Below are 14,557 nucleotides of genomic sequence, written 5' to 3'. Positions count from 1 at the left end.
AGCTTAATAGTGGCCCTCTGTGAGCAGTAAACAGCTGTTTAGATCACTGTAAAAACTGGCAGGAGGTTAGGACACGGCAGAGCGCCAGCAACATGTTGCGAGAAGATTTCTTGTCCAACTCAGCTCACATGTGATGAAATACACAAAATTGCAAAAACATATACATGTATGTGCTCATCTAAATGCCAAGATGCCACATGTGACAAATAAACAAAAATAAACCACTGCACAAATGAAACAAAAGGTAAAACTCCCCAAATAATCCTTTATCTTTCCACACATCCTGTCAATAAGTACACCAAAGATAACCACATTTTGTCTAATCCAGTTTATTCTTTAAAGTAAAAGAGAATGATGTGAAGAGGAAGTGAAAAGTAAAGCAATGGAAACAAAAATATTGAATCTTCCACGTTCACCTTCCCATTTTTGTATCCACATTACAAAAAAAAAAAAAAACAGCTCTACGCTAAAGTATAAGTAAATCAGAAACACAAAAAAGGGTTAAATAAGCTTTTTTTAAGATGCTGAATATTCATTCATTATGCATTTTCTGTTCATTCTTCCCATAGTCCACAAAGAAAATGTTTGGAAAGTAATTATTTTCTTTCTTATAGCATTCTGCTCGTCCCAGCCTTCTTCCCTAATCTACGGCAAAACAAGAAAGAGGGTGAAACAAAGAGAGAGAGGTGGTGAATAAGGAAAAACAGAGCAATCAATAAGGGGAAAGATGAGAACAAGAAAGTCAGAGACAGGAGGAGTATGCATATGAGTTCATCATGCTAGCTGATATTCAAAACATGGGGCTTTGAGGGAAATAAAGATATTAAAGTATGGGAAGAATAATGAAAAACCAAACAATATTAAGTTTTGATTTAAAGTTAGTTGCAATATGATCTTAAACAAAAAGTATAATTGAAATGAAGCTCTAAGATAGTTTGAGAGACCTGAAAAGCCACCACAGCCCCAAACAGGAACCTCAGAGTGATGCTCAACCATCTCTGCTTCAGTCCAAACCTAGAAAGCTTGAATGCTTGTGCTCAACGTGAAAAACAAATGAGCGCACGAAACAACGGAAAAATGCGAGCGTGTGCATATTTGCAAATGTGTAGCCGTGTGAGGACATGTACAATGCAGACATTCCAGGTCCAATTATAAATCATAAGCACACTTTAAATGTCCTCCTGGAGTGTGTACAGATCCAACACGAACAGAGGAGAGTTGTGGAGAATCAGGAGATAAAGACAAAAAGAGGAAGACGGAGAAAATCCTCATCAAATTCCATCTTCATCAGTCACACTCCAACCTTGAAAACAAATCTGTTCGCATATCTAGTTCACTGTTGCCACCGTCAATGTGTTTGAGTCCGGCTCACACTGAAAGTTCTGAATTTGGACATACAGTATCACCTCAGTTTCATCATCATCATCATCATCATCATCATGGCAGATTCACCCTTAGAGCAATCCGAAAACAAAAGATTAAAAGAGAAGGATCCAAGTTGGTGGGAGGAAGAGTGACGATAGGGCTTTGTATCCTGAGGTGGATAATTAACAGGTGTTTGTGTTTCTGAAGGGATTAAAGAAGGTGGACGGCCCAGGGGGGTAAGACACTGACTTAAACTGAGGCTGTTTAGCTCGGTTTGTTTCACAAGTTCACGCATGGCGGAGAGTAGAGAGCAGCTCCGTCTGATTTTGAGGTAAAGAGCACAGTCTATAAACAGTGCCAAAGCAACAGTCTATGCAAAGGGTAACTACCCCCTTCTCCTCCTCGTCATTCTTTGCTTCTTTTCTTTTTTTGAGGTAAAGAGCACAATCTTAAACTGGTTTCCAGGACCAACATCTGTATTTCCTCTCTTCATCCGATCAATTAATCATTCTTACTCCACTCACACTAGTGTAGTCAGGAGCTAGCAGAAATGTGAAGAAATTGTATATTTCCTTTACTCTTTGTCATTCCTGGGTTTGGCTTTTCCAAAAGGCATCTTAGCAGCAGGGATATGATTGAGCCAACTGAAGCAGAAAACCACTGGGACATAGAGAACAGTGAGAGCGAGCATAGTTTAAAAAAAAAAAAAAAAAAAGGTGGAGGTTTGTATCCAAAATCTTGCAAAAATCTCGAAAAACAAAATGAAAAGAAGAAGAGCAATCAGATCCCTGCTAAGACACCTTCTGAACACAGAGATTCTTCAAGAGCACTCTTCCCCAATGCGCTGGCAGGAGCGGCCCACCTTGCGGTCGAGTTTGACCATCTTTAGCACGGCTTCCTGACGGCCCCGGCCCAGGTGGTCGAACAGACACTCGTGCTGCTCTGGGAGCCGATGGAGCATACAGAAGACATAGCCTGGAGGATGGGTGAGAGGGTACGGGTGCAGGAGAAAGAGTGGGTTAATGTAAGAGTGAACGTACAAATATCACTGCAGCCACAATTATAGAATAATGACATTTATGACATTTATACAGAAGTTCTCAAGAAAAAAAAACTATTAAAGAAAGAACTTTGCATGTGGTGCATCCATTCAGCTGTCAGGGCGCGTCCTCTTTTGACTGCATACAGAGACGGCATATGCCCCTCATCTGTCTCATTGACTCTCTGTATCTACTGTAGCACTCTATACAAAGGCCCCATCACTGTAAGAGACTCTTAAGTTCACAGAAGTTCGTTAGCTCTCATTATAGCACTTCTGGCATTTAATGAGGGGTGATTAAAAGCCCAGTTTAACAACTGGTTGCTAACCAATTGTAGGTGTAATCAGAGCATTTAAATTAGGCTTGTGGGAAACTAAATTGGTCTTATTAACCACCTATTTGAGAATTTTAGTTAAGTAGAAAATAAACAGGAAATGTAGTAAAATTATTAATCATACTAGAACTCCAATTATAATTATAGCAGTGGAAAACTTTAATTAAATTAAAAGCTTGTTTACCGCAGAGGCAGTTGCAGAGCAGAGAGCGAAAGAATCTAGAGTATTGATAAGATAACATCATGAGTCACTGTAACTGTCCTGCGGTTATAAGAAAGTTGGAGTTGGTCGGGCTTCAGGCAGGAAGTTGATAAGCACACAAAAGTAAAACCTATGCAAGTATTAAAGAGATGAGCTGTCAGACAGTGCACAATCAATAATGGTTCCCTTAAGACAGTCATTTGTCAAACACAGTAAAAGTCAAATGTTATGTTCTCAAATATAACTCCACCTACTGATGTCAGTGTTTTACTACGCTCTGAACACTAAGCTGTAGCTTAACTGTGAATCGAGTTAAGCTTGAAACGTCAATGAGCTGGGAGGAGATATAGTGCTTCTGGGTAATATGTTTTAAGTAAGTTTTATTGTATGAAATTAAAGCTGTCATAAATATTTAATCTACCTTCAGGTAAAAATGAAAAGAATTTGAGGAAGTAAGAAGAAACTGAACAATGATCTCTACTACTGCACTGTATAGAAACTGTAAATAAATCTTTTCAACATCACTGGTTAAGAATATTAATTAACAGGCCAATTATTAAAGTGGTCTTCACCAGCCCTGCTGCAGCATCTTGGCAAGTGCAAATGGACTGAAGCCAATATGTGATTATCGTGTACCATAACGACATACAGTAAATTCAGAAGCTCTATTTTCAGAGCACTAGATAATTAGGCAACAGAGACGACAAGTCCAAAACAGACACTTGAACTAATTTAACATTTTCAGCCATGTATGATGTGAACTGTTAGATATTAAAGCAGTTAGGCTTTAATATCTAAATTAATAATAACTGGTTGGATTCAACAGATATTGTATATTTTAAGGTCTTTTAGCCTGGTTAATCCTCTTAAAACAAAGATGAAGCCATGTAAATAAACATTAAGCTAATTTATATGATGTTAGAAAGGTATGATAGCGCTTCTCAAATTAAAAATCCTTCCATGGTTTTCAAGGTGAACGACCAGATAATATGATAAGTTCGAGCTTTTCCAGAGTCTCCACATCAGTCAGCTTTGTAAGCTCCAGTGCTTTTACTCCATGTTACACTAACACCTAATAAGACGAATATCATGGCCATTGTGTAATAGCAGAGGCCGTCTGAGTGTGACAACACTGGATCTGATGCTCTACTTGAGCTATTTTTTTCTTCTCCTTTAAAACTGAAAAGCGTTCAGGCTTTCATCGCATTATCAGACAGTCTTGGCTTACACTGTGGAACACTCCGCAGAACCATTAGTAAAGTAATCTGCAATTACTGGAATAGTCAGAAATCACTGTAATTGCCTCCATTTCCCCTTTCAGTCTGTAAAAAGCATGTTTTCATAGTAAGCAGTGGACTATTAAGGATGGATGGCCCTTGTATTAAGCAGCGCCTTGTGGAAAAAAGGGAAGTCAATTTCCAATTTAGAAATTATTGCATGGGTTTAAGCAGATGGTCTTTAAGCAGTGAAGAGCTGTGACTTTTTAAGTACTTTAATTTGTATGCAAACAAGTTGATTAGCAAGCCAAGTATTGGTTTAAACTGCATTAGTGTTTGTAGTAATTGGTTTATGTTTTATGTGCAATGTGAAACATTAAGGTTTCTGTAATGGCACCCCCAAGGCTAGCACAAGCACTCTGGTCATTGACATTTCTGTCAACACACAAACACTTGGAGCAGGTAGTAGATGCATTTCACTGCACTAGATGTGAAAGTCACAAAACTACAACCAAGTTAACTAATATGAAGTAACTGTGTATTTATGAGGCCAGTACTGACCACTGTAAAGGTCATTTACTACTCCGTGCACATGCAAGGTCTTAAATAATAACAGCTGCTTATTGTGATAGTTCTGGTGTGTGACTGGGGTCATCTAAAGTGGGGTGAACTAAAGTATGTTATGTGTACATCGTATCGTATGCACATCGTGTTGCATCATCGTACCACAGCGACAGGAACCCAGTTCTTGCTGGACCAGCTCAAGTTTGGTTTGGCAGCGATGGCACCGTTTGCGGCTCCGCTGTTTACAGCCACTGCGAGACGAGGATGATGATGATGAGGCAGACAAAGAAGATGATGAAGACTCCTGACCCCCTGGCACGTCACCCAATCTTGCTCGCTTCTCAGGTGAAACATCACTTCCCGACTCAGACGCTGGAGACACATAAAAACACACTTACTCGTTAGCTGAATTTCTGTGCATGACATATTTTAAAAACTCACAGAAATACGAACATGGACATCATGGATTCTTAATGCAATGACGATCCACGTCAACGTGGCCTTTATAAATTAAAAAAAAAATAAATCTGTTGTCAATTGATACAAAATCATGTGAAGGTTAACCTACCTGCTAGAAATGGTTTTAAATAATTAATCTTCCAATATACTTGCAACCAAGGCCTTCTCCATCTTTTAAAACTCTGCTATCCTCATAATAATCCAAAACACATTGATGCCCTGAGTTCAGGACTGTAGGTTTGATTAGAATTTCAACAGAAAACATCAGACCAGACCCAAAACAAAAGGCACCATAAAAACTTTAATTTAATACATAAACACATCATCTCTGATTTAGTGAGGTCTGCAACAGGAAGAGAACCGATGATGGCAGAGTGGAACAAAATGCCCTTTAAATGAAAAAATATGCTGTGGAGATTAATGATTCTCCTGCATTAGATTAAATTCAACCCAGCACCTGACACAGGAAGAGCATGTAGAGAGTTTTCATCGGTTGGCTGGAATTTCAACTCAGCTTTTCTCATCAATCCTGTGGACTTTTTCCCTGGCCCGGCCGAATGCAGATCAGCGCTCAATAAATCTCTGAGAACTAGGCCAAGCTGAGCAGCCAGATCCCCCTAGCCTGCCCCATCGATCCCGATGTGTGTGTGAGGGTCTGTACATGTGCAAGTGCATGGCGTGAAGAAAAAAACACTGCTTCCTCCTGTCTGCCTTTTGTTATCCTGGTAAATCTCTGCAGCCAATTTACACCAGCTGGAATGTCAACGTTAACAGTCAACAAGAGAGTCAACAACTCACAAGTTTTATTTTTTGTTAAAAAGACAAAAAGGTCTTTTGAAGCCAATATATTTATACAATAAGAGAGAACATAGCTCTGATTGTTTTAGTTTAAAAGATACCCAAAAGACTGCTAAAGCAAAAGTGTATCCAGGCTTTAAATCGAACAGTGAAACATCAACTCAGCCACAGCAAAAGATTTAAGTGATGCTGGGTGTCACAGGATACTGCAGCATCCCACAAGGGATCAGCATGTCCACACACCATACTGAGCCTTGCTATTCTGCACTTAAACCCTGTGCAAGTATTTTGTGTTTGCAGCAGGTTGTGTCAGCCTAATAAAGGGATAGTGTACATGTTTTTTAACCATCTTCCTCATTTGGAAAGCTGACATACACCGTTTTTATTTCTTTGAATCTCTACAACTCCAGTAAAGACAACACTGTGAGGTAAATGTGCTAACCACTGGGCTACAATGCTCCTTTTTCTGCAAGCAATGTCAAACCTTTATCATGTGTCTGTGCTATTGCCCAGTGGAATTACTGCATGCATACAGCATATATAGTACTTGTAGCCAGCATTCACTCTAGTAATCACTTTATTGGCTTTATATTTACACGCTCTTGCAGACATGCCCTATTGAATCCCCAATATCCTTCCTCTTGCTGTTTCCCCTGGAAGAACAATTAACCAGGCCATTTTGGATCAATCCAATGCTATTGATACTACTGGGTCCTGCACTCCTGCAACTCCTTAAGTGGACATGACAAGAGCACAGTGCAAACCTCAATAATGGACACTGTGGCGGTAGACATGTGGCATACCTGATTCAAGTGCACGCTTTGTGGGAGTGGAGAATGAACTGAAGACCGGGTCTGAGTTGGATACTTCTGAGAGAGATATAGGGAGCAAAAAAGAGGGAAAGCAAATAGAAGACAAGGGGAGGGACAAAGGCCATTAGTTTCCTCCGTATGAGACCAGTTATTTTCACATAGTCTGTAAGTTAAACACATTTTCTAAACAAATTAAAATTGCAAAAAAAGTCAAACTGCTTGCACATACATGCTTATCCACATAATATAACATTTCAGAGGCTTAATATGTTAGGAAAACCTTGATAAACTGCAAGTGGTTTGGTTACGCTTGAACAGGACAGAGTTTATAATTGTAACAGCCTCAGGACAGAATCTGTTGGGAGTGACTTCTGGTGGCTGCCCGGATACTCCAGTACCGGTAACAGACTGAAAAGACTGTGACTGGGTTGTGTGTAATTCTTTATTCGGATGCAAGCTTCTATTTCCTCACAGCAACTCTTATAGATATCTGTGAAGGGGAGACTGCAGCATGCATGTGTGCAGACTTAAGCCAGGAGACATTTGACTCGGGGTGGAAAAGAAGACCAACAAGTACATGTTGGATCCATCTGATCCAGATATATATTTGAATTTGAATTATAAGGCATATATCATATTTGACATTTAAGTAAAACAGTTATAGTATTATAATCCAACCTAGTATTAAAGCATATTAGGTGTAAGGTATTCAAGCATAGCACCATTATCAAAGTACATGTTTCATTTTAAAGAGTTCTTTACTAAACTTAAATGCTGGACATATGGAAGTTTGGAGTCTGTGGCCGTACGTTAATAAGCATTATTAATTAATGTGTTTCTGTGAATTATAAGCCACTTCCATGAGGAAGCAATAACCAGGCACTATGTGATTTCTGTATGACTAAAATGTTCCAGCTGTAACAGAGGACCATGTTAGTGTGAGCTTCTTTTTCCCCCACAACCTCCACACATCCATTAGGTAGCCACTTTATTGTCCTTTCCTGGCTCGGCCTTCACAAATAACCTTGTCATTGTATAGCGATGACAGATGCCCTGGCAATTGTAGGTGTCCTCTTAAAACCTTCACTTCTGAATAGATACCCTTTCCAATCATTCTTTCTATCTGTGCCATGAGGACAAATATAGCCGAGGCAGGGGCACTGCAGCTGCTTCACTTGGCAAAACTAGCAGTTTTCTGCAGAAACATGCCCTGAGCTAAAGGCTACAATACTGTGGTTCTGACTAGTAAATTATGGGCTTGTACAACATAATACACTTTGAGATTTGCAGCCCATTATGCACACATTACTTCAATCTGTTGAGCCATTACAAACCAAACAGACCATATTGTGCAGCCTACAAGCAGTGCTGGGATTTCAGAGTGGGAAGAAACGAAATAAGAAAACTCAGCATTGCCGTCTTACCATCCTGAGCAGGTACAGACGTCACGCCCACCTCTCCTGGCGAAGGGTCTTCTGATGCATTAGGCATTGACATCAGGGACTGACTAATGCTGCTGTTTGTTTCATTACAGAAGATATCTTCTTGGCTGCTGCTGGAGCTTGAGGGGGCCTTTGGGGCACAATCACCGTCTGGCTGTTTCTTCTGAACATCTATGAAAATGAATTGAGAAATTTGTGTGCATCTTTTGACTGCTTCAACTAGCTTTGCAGTATGCAGTCATTACAGAGAGTGTGGCATAGCGGGAAGTCAGGTGCATCTCAGATGATGCCCAATTTCAAACAAACTGTGACAGGCTTATCCAGTTCTATTCAAATATTATGTGGACGGACACAGTGTTCTACTCTTAGCTCTGTGAACAAGTTTATTAAAAGGATGAGCCAAAGTCTTAGCTCATCATACAAAATATCTTTAAAGACTTTTAAACAAGAGCCCCACAAATTATTGAATTAGGAAGGAACTGTCTTATGGTTATTAAGCCAATATCTACAAAACTGTAACTCAAATTCTAGTTGGATAGACAGTTGAAAATGTTTTCTTATAACTGTTACAAAAACATGTGTACAGTAAACAGAGTGAGGGGTGAGTGAGCAAAACACTTCACTTTCTCTTTTTTCATAGTCACTTCAAGGTCTTTGCAGAACAGCTAAAGCAGTGTAAACAGTGTTTAACTATACTCACACAGGCTTTTTGGACCCAAGAGCAGTTAACTGAGCAAAGATAAAGCATAGCAAGAAAACTTACCTGCAAAACATTTTGAGCAGAGATTCATAGTTTTGCTCGACCTGAGGAAAAGAGCAGATGGATAAAGCAAGAGTGTTAATCAAACAGCTTGTGTATAACTTAACAAAATAAGAAAGGGTGGAATGAGATGCAAAAAAATGTTTCTAGTTATCAAAACAGCAGGAGTAACACCATGTTTCCATAACCCCTAGGCTGAGACTTTCTCATTTGAGATTTTGGTAAAGAAAAAATTCAAAATGAGAAGTGTGTTCCTGGGTACCATATTAAATAATCCACTGAATCCACAGCCGCCATGCTATGAGGCTGTCAAGGTCTGAGTAGCAGACTGGCTACGAGGCTACATCAACTGAGGTGTGACTTCTAATTAGATCTTTTTCTGTATGTCTATATATGAGAAAACTTAAATATACATTTCTTACCGTTACCTACTTTTCTTTTTCAATCACAGAAAAAGATATTTGATGTGAAAATGTTGCTATGGGTTGATCACTGATGTCTTGCTCATTTCAGCAGCACAACTCCTTCACAACAGATGGCTCTGACTTTCCTCTGAGAGAGCTCCTCTCATTTCCTCTCTAGCCCTCATCCTTACTGTCTGTGCATTGAGCGTGACGGTCGCTGCTATCAGTCACATTCTATTTATTTTGGGCGCTTGGTTGCACACCTTTGTCCTCATTTCTAAATGTAGGGTCAGCTGCAGTCAACCTGAGGGTTGTCTGTCAGTCTGCTGCTGCTGTGCAGTCTCAGATATAAAAGAGAAAGGAGGAAGCAAGAAATAAGGATAGAGGAAAAACCTCATCATGAGACACAGGCAGGGAGGAAGCTGATACCGAGTAAACAGCAAGTCATATCCTGTTGTCAACCTTACAAATTAGAGGTAATCAAATCAGAGATTAATTAGAGAACTAGAAGGGGTGAGAAATGGTAAGAAGATAAAAACATGCAGAAAAAAAAACGTTTGCATGCTTGTTAAGCTGAGCAAAGTTGGAACAGAGTGCACACAATTAGTCTATTTCGTAGTTGGCGCACTGCTGTTACTAATGAGAATATTTGATTGAAACAGAGAGGAAGATGGGCTCAGTTGCCTTGGTGATTCAGTTTGAGTGACACAAAGGAGAAAAGGCTAGGGTGGGTGATAAATGTTTTGAGGGAATCAAGATAAATGTTACCGACATGAGCACTGAAATAAAGATTTACATAAATACAGATGCAAGTGTGTTAATGGAGAGCATATACAGACATTCTGTCACCCACGCGTACGACTGAAATAGTTACTAGACGTGGCATATCTATCAGAGAAGTGACAGTGGGGTTAACTGAGTTTAATATTACAGAGAGAAAAGAAATTTAATGTGTTTGCAAATAAAGTTAAGATGAAGAGAGTCTCAAATGGCAAATGATAGGTTTTACATTGACTAAAAGAATTACAATTTTAACATTTCTAAGTGACAGCATTCCTGCTTTGTCCACTTGTAATCTGAAGTAGAGCTGCAACTAACTCATTTTCATTATCATTTTGTCTAACAATCATTTCATCCTTACTTTGTCTTATAAAATGTCAACATATATAAAGATCTGTATGGAATACAGACAAAAATAAGGTGGTCAGGGCTCTCTCACAAAGCTAGATGTGGTGAACTACCTTTGGGGCTAAACTATGGATTTTTGCTTTATTGTGGAACCAGGCAATAAACCCTCCATTGTGTTTTCTGCAGAGTAAAAAGCATTAAAGTATCTATAACAACCTCTGTCAGTCACGCGTTTGATTCGTCTATTGATCTAGGTCTTAGTTATGAATAGCAATATAGGGCTAATTAATAAGCCAATTGAACAAGCAATTACTTCACTAATCCTGCAAATCACTCTACTTTTGGCAACAGCAACCTTCATTACTTTCTAGGGTTACACATCTTCTGTGCAAATTAGAAATCACTCATTTTGGGAATTAATTTCTTGGTGTAAAGCACATTTTCTGCATATATTTTCAGTAAGACATACAGACAAGTACACATGACTAAGCAACACAAGGAAGGTACCCTTCAAAAACCTGACAACAAAATGACAGTATATACAGCGCCTTGCATTAATTGGCCACCTTCACCACGCCTGCCCATCATCTGGGCCACAGCATGATAGGCGTTATGGTATAATATCTGTAGGTGGTGCTTAGCTTACACACAACTTGTCACAGGTGAGCTTTCCCCGGGGGAGAGGGGGTCCTGTTTCTATTCTAACATTCAACGTTCATTAAGCAATGGATGGCTGGTGTCGCAAACCATTAAATATTTTATTAAATCACTGGATTAGTTAAAAACAAGTCCCAGGTTATTATCCGGTTATGTTATACAGTATGATCTCTTTCTCATCTGAAGTATATGAAAGAGATCTACTGTTCATATGAAGAAGAAGACATTTGAACAATAAATGTAATTTACAGAGGACTCCACCAAAAACATTCTTGTGTATCTGCACTTCTTACACAAGACTGGGACACAGGACTTATTTCAACTTGCTAAGTGAGACAAGTCCCAGTTAAGCTGCACTTGCCAACCTTGACAAGGAGACTTCCACAGACACATGAACACAGCTGAGACCAACACAAACAGCCCACAGCTCAAGGGAGAAGGAATGTACCATTGAAACACAAACGATAACATGAATGAGCATTAGCACACTGTAAATATGTAGCAGATATGAGCAAGTTAACAAATGGGTGACTGTTTCCCCTTACTTCTTTTCTTCAGGATTAATTTGACTTCTCTTGTTAAATGGATTCTCGCACTTGTCCAACAAAGCTAATGAGAAAAAGAATCTAATGACAGGTGAGCAACGAAAGCTCACCTCTCTTAATGCAACTGAGAATTCAGCTTTATTTCTGTGTATGAATCATTCAAATAACGCTTTTCACTAATGCTGTCAGAAAATACCACATGACCCGGTTTATTGTTTTAAATTGAGTCTAGGTGCTCATCTATTTCTTCCAAAATGATCATACTTATATTCGCATATACATGGAAATTATGTGGATATATTAACTGGTATCTTAGTACACTGTTTGGAAGTAGTCCATCTTGTGGTTAAATGAAAAAGTGTTGACAGGGCTGTCAGACTGCACAAGAGACCAGTGAAGTTGCAGAAAAAGACCAGGTTCTGCTTGACCTTATCATGTGAAGTAGCTTAGTGATTAGAAAATGAAAGTGAATGTAAAGTAAATCTATTTTTGCGAAACGATTTATAGATTATGAAAACCTTGCATAATCAGACAAATATAAGAAGATCTGAAGCTTCTCATAAAGCAAGACAAGTTAAATAGTGAACTACATTTGAGGCAAAACCTTGACGTTTTGTGTGGAGCCATCATTGTGTCTTTCACAGAGTGAAAAAAGGATTTTATTGCCAAAAATGAATTTAACTTGCAAGCCAAGTGGGAACTTCAAGTGCTTAGTTTTGCATGTTTAACAAGATGCAAAGATGTGATGGTTTTGGCACTCCGATCAGATGGATATTCAATATGTCATGATAAAAACATTTGGAAATGTGCCAATGTTCATGGAAAATAGATTTCTAGTATTAATGCCCGCTTACTGACACTGCAATAACTATTTTACATCCTTTTCTGTCCAAACAGGTCACTTTTTTTTTATAAAAATATGGAATTAAGTACAGAATAACAAGAGGGGGAAAAATCTCTCCACTCTCCTGGTTGGGTATGACATTGCTTCCAATTCTTTACAACTGGGATAAAACTTCATTCAATAAATTAATATATTCTAACAATGTTGAAGTTATAGTAAATAAAATATTAATCATCTCAATTTAAAGCCTCATGGTGTACGTCTGTTAGCTTTAATTGCCAATTACCAATCAAATACAAACGGTGAGAGCTGTGCATTGATGAACCTGGCGATACTATACATATCCCATGATTATGATTCAATTTACTGCAATTTTGTTATTCTAATTTTATAATCTAATTTTAGATTAAATTTAGAAAACTCACAACACTGAGGTCTGGGGTTTAAACAACAAAATGAGCCAATGTCTGCCACAAATCTTTGCATTGAAATGATTAATAAGAATTTCTACAGTATCTTAAAGCACACTGTCATAATTCTTATGTGTATCCATATTTTCTTATACTACTATAAACTATACCTATTGTACACACACCCATGCGTGCAGGTAGAGTATAAAAGATGCATACTGCATAGAAATAAATGTCCTTGTATGTGCCAACGGACTTCGCTATAAAAGGTGATGTCCATGTCAGTAAAACAAAACAGTAACAAAAGCTCATGAAATGTTTAAAGATAAAATGTACTGAGGATTAATGTGCTTAGATAAACTTGAACACATTGTGTTTTGTTCCACTCTGTCAGTATGTTAGCACGTAGCCTGCTAAATAGCAGCTGTGAACTCATACAACCATCACATACTATATTTAATAGTTTAACAGTTGTTTCTCTAAACCAACTGTTTAATGGGTGAACTCAGCACCATATTAGCCCTGTCACACCTGTCACACTACCCACGGGGCTAACCCCACACCCCCACAGGACGAGCTAACCGAGGCCAGCTGGGTTAGCTAGCAGCTAATGCTACAAAACAAAGGGGAGGGGGTGATAAGAAAAGCGGCTCATCCCTGGCTGAGCTGCTAACGCTAACAGTTAGCCACTCTGCTAGCTGTCGGCAGAGACAGAGAGCTTTGGAGAAAAAGACATTTTCGACTTACCCCCAGAACCCACAGGGGCAGCGAGGGGGTATAACGTTAACGTTACTCGGAGGCTTGCTGCCCTCGCTGCCCGTGTCCCCCATGTCGCTCTTCCGTGTGCGGCTCTCCGTGTAGCAGGTGAATCCGGGGATGGAGTGAGGGCCTCGTACTCGCGTTTAGGTCCTCTGGTTTGGACAAGTGAGCGAATGCCCCGGTCAGATTATCAGGCTCAGGTTCACAAGGCGAGAAGCGCTCTGCCGACACGAGCGGCCCCCGGTTATGTAAACTTAAACCAGTTTAACTCGACGTTAAAGACGCCGGAGCCGTCGGAGCCGGAGACGGACGGACGGTCACCGGGGAATCCTGGGCCGATCAGCTGGACCGAGGAGCAAACCACTGCCGCTGCAGGGAGCTGTGGGGGGAGCCGGCCACGGAAGGGGAGAGCTTGTTTGTTTGTGCTGAGAAGGAAATGACAAAAAACACACACATTAATAATAATGTTGAACAGCACACACGCTGCTACTCCAGCACCTGAGCATGATGTTAAATGTAAAGGTTTGATTTTGAGGAGCTTGTGAGTGAACATGGTATGATCCATGCTGAACTCTTCCTACAACTAGAAACCAGAGTGCAGCAGCAGCAGCAGCAGCAGCAGCACATCTCTACTGATCACAGCTCCTTCAACGAACTAGAACAGTTAGGTCGATGTAGAGGTTACATAGATTATGGATTCTGTCTGTACATTGTTGTTTTCATAAAACAGTGCAACTATATACTGTGCACATATTCAGCTTACTATCACTGAAAAACAACAGATATGACTGTGAATGAAAAACAGAAACCATTGCTA

General features: G+C 39.6%; 1 protein-coding gene across 2 annotated transcripts; it reads right to left on the bottom strand.

Annotated features, from left to right (window-relative positions):
• Positions 1-1,689: 1,689 nt before the first annotated feature.
• Positions 1,690-14,104, bottom strand: LOC113174796 (AN1-type zinc finger protein 3-like). 2 transcript variants are annotated; one of them, XM_026378929.1, is made up of 6 exons: positions 13,729-14,104; positions 8,997-9,037; positions 8,216-8,404; positions 6,783-6,845; positions 4,885-5,094; positions 1,690-2,340 (listed from the first exon to the last, which is right to left on the bottom strand). In XM_026378929.1, exons 1-6 carry the CDS (start codon positions 13,809-13,811, stop codon positions 2,186-2,188), a joined length of 741 nt encoding a protein of 246 aa, XP_026234714.1. In that variant the 5' UTR covers positions 13,812-14,104; the 3' UTR covers positions 1,690-2,185. The 2 variants fall into 2 exon arrangements, with proteins under 2 accessions (XP_026234714.1, XP_026234713.1); XM_026378928.1 differs by having other exon boundaries at positions 6,783-6,848; positions 13,729-14,103.
• Between the last annotated feature and the right edge of the window lie 453 nt (positions 14,105-14,557).

Source organism: Anabas testudineus, chromosome 3 (assembly GCF_900324465.2).
Source record: "Anabas testudineus chromosome 3, fAnaTes1.2, whole genome shotgun sequence".
In the NCBI taxonomy this organism is placed as follows: domain Eukaryota; kingdom Metazoa; phylum Chordata; class Actinopteri; order Anabantiformes; family Anabantidae; genus Anabas; species Anabas testudineus.
Note: the sequence above shows the minus strand (reverse complement) of the source record. Positions and strands in the feature narration are given on the sequence as shown.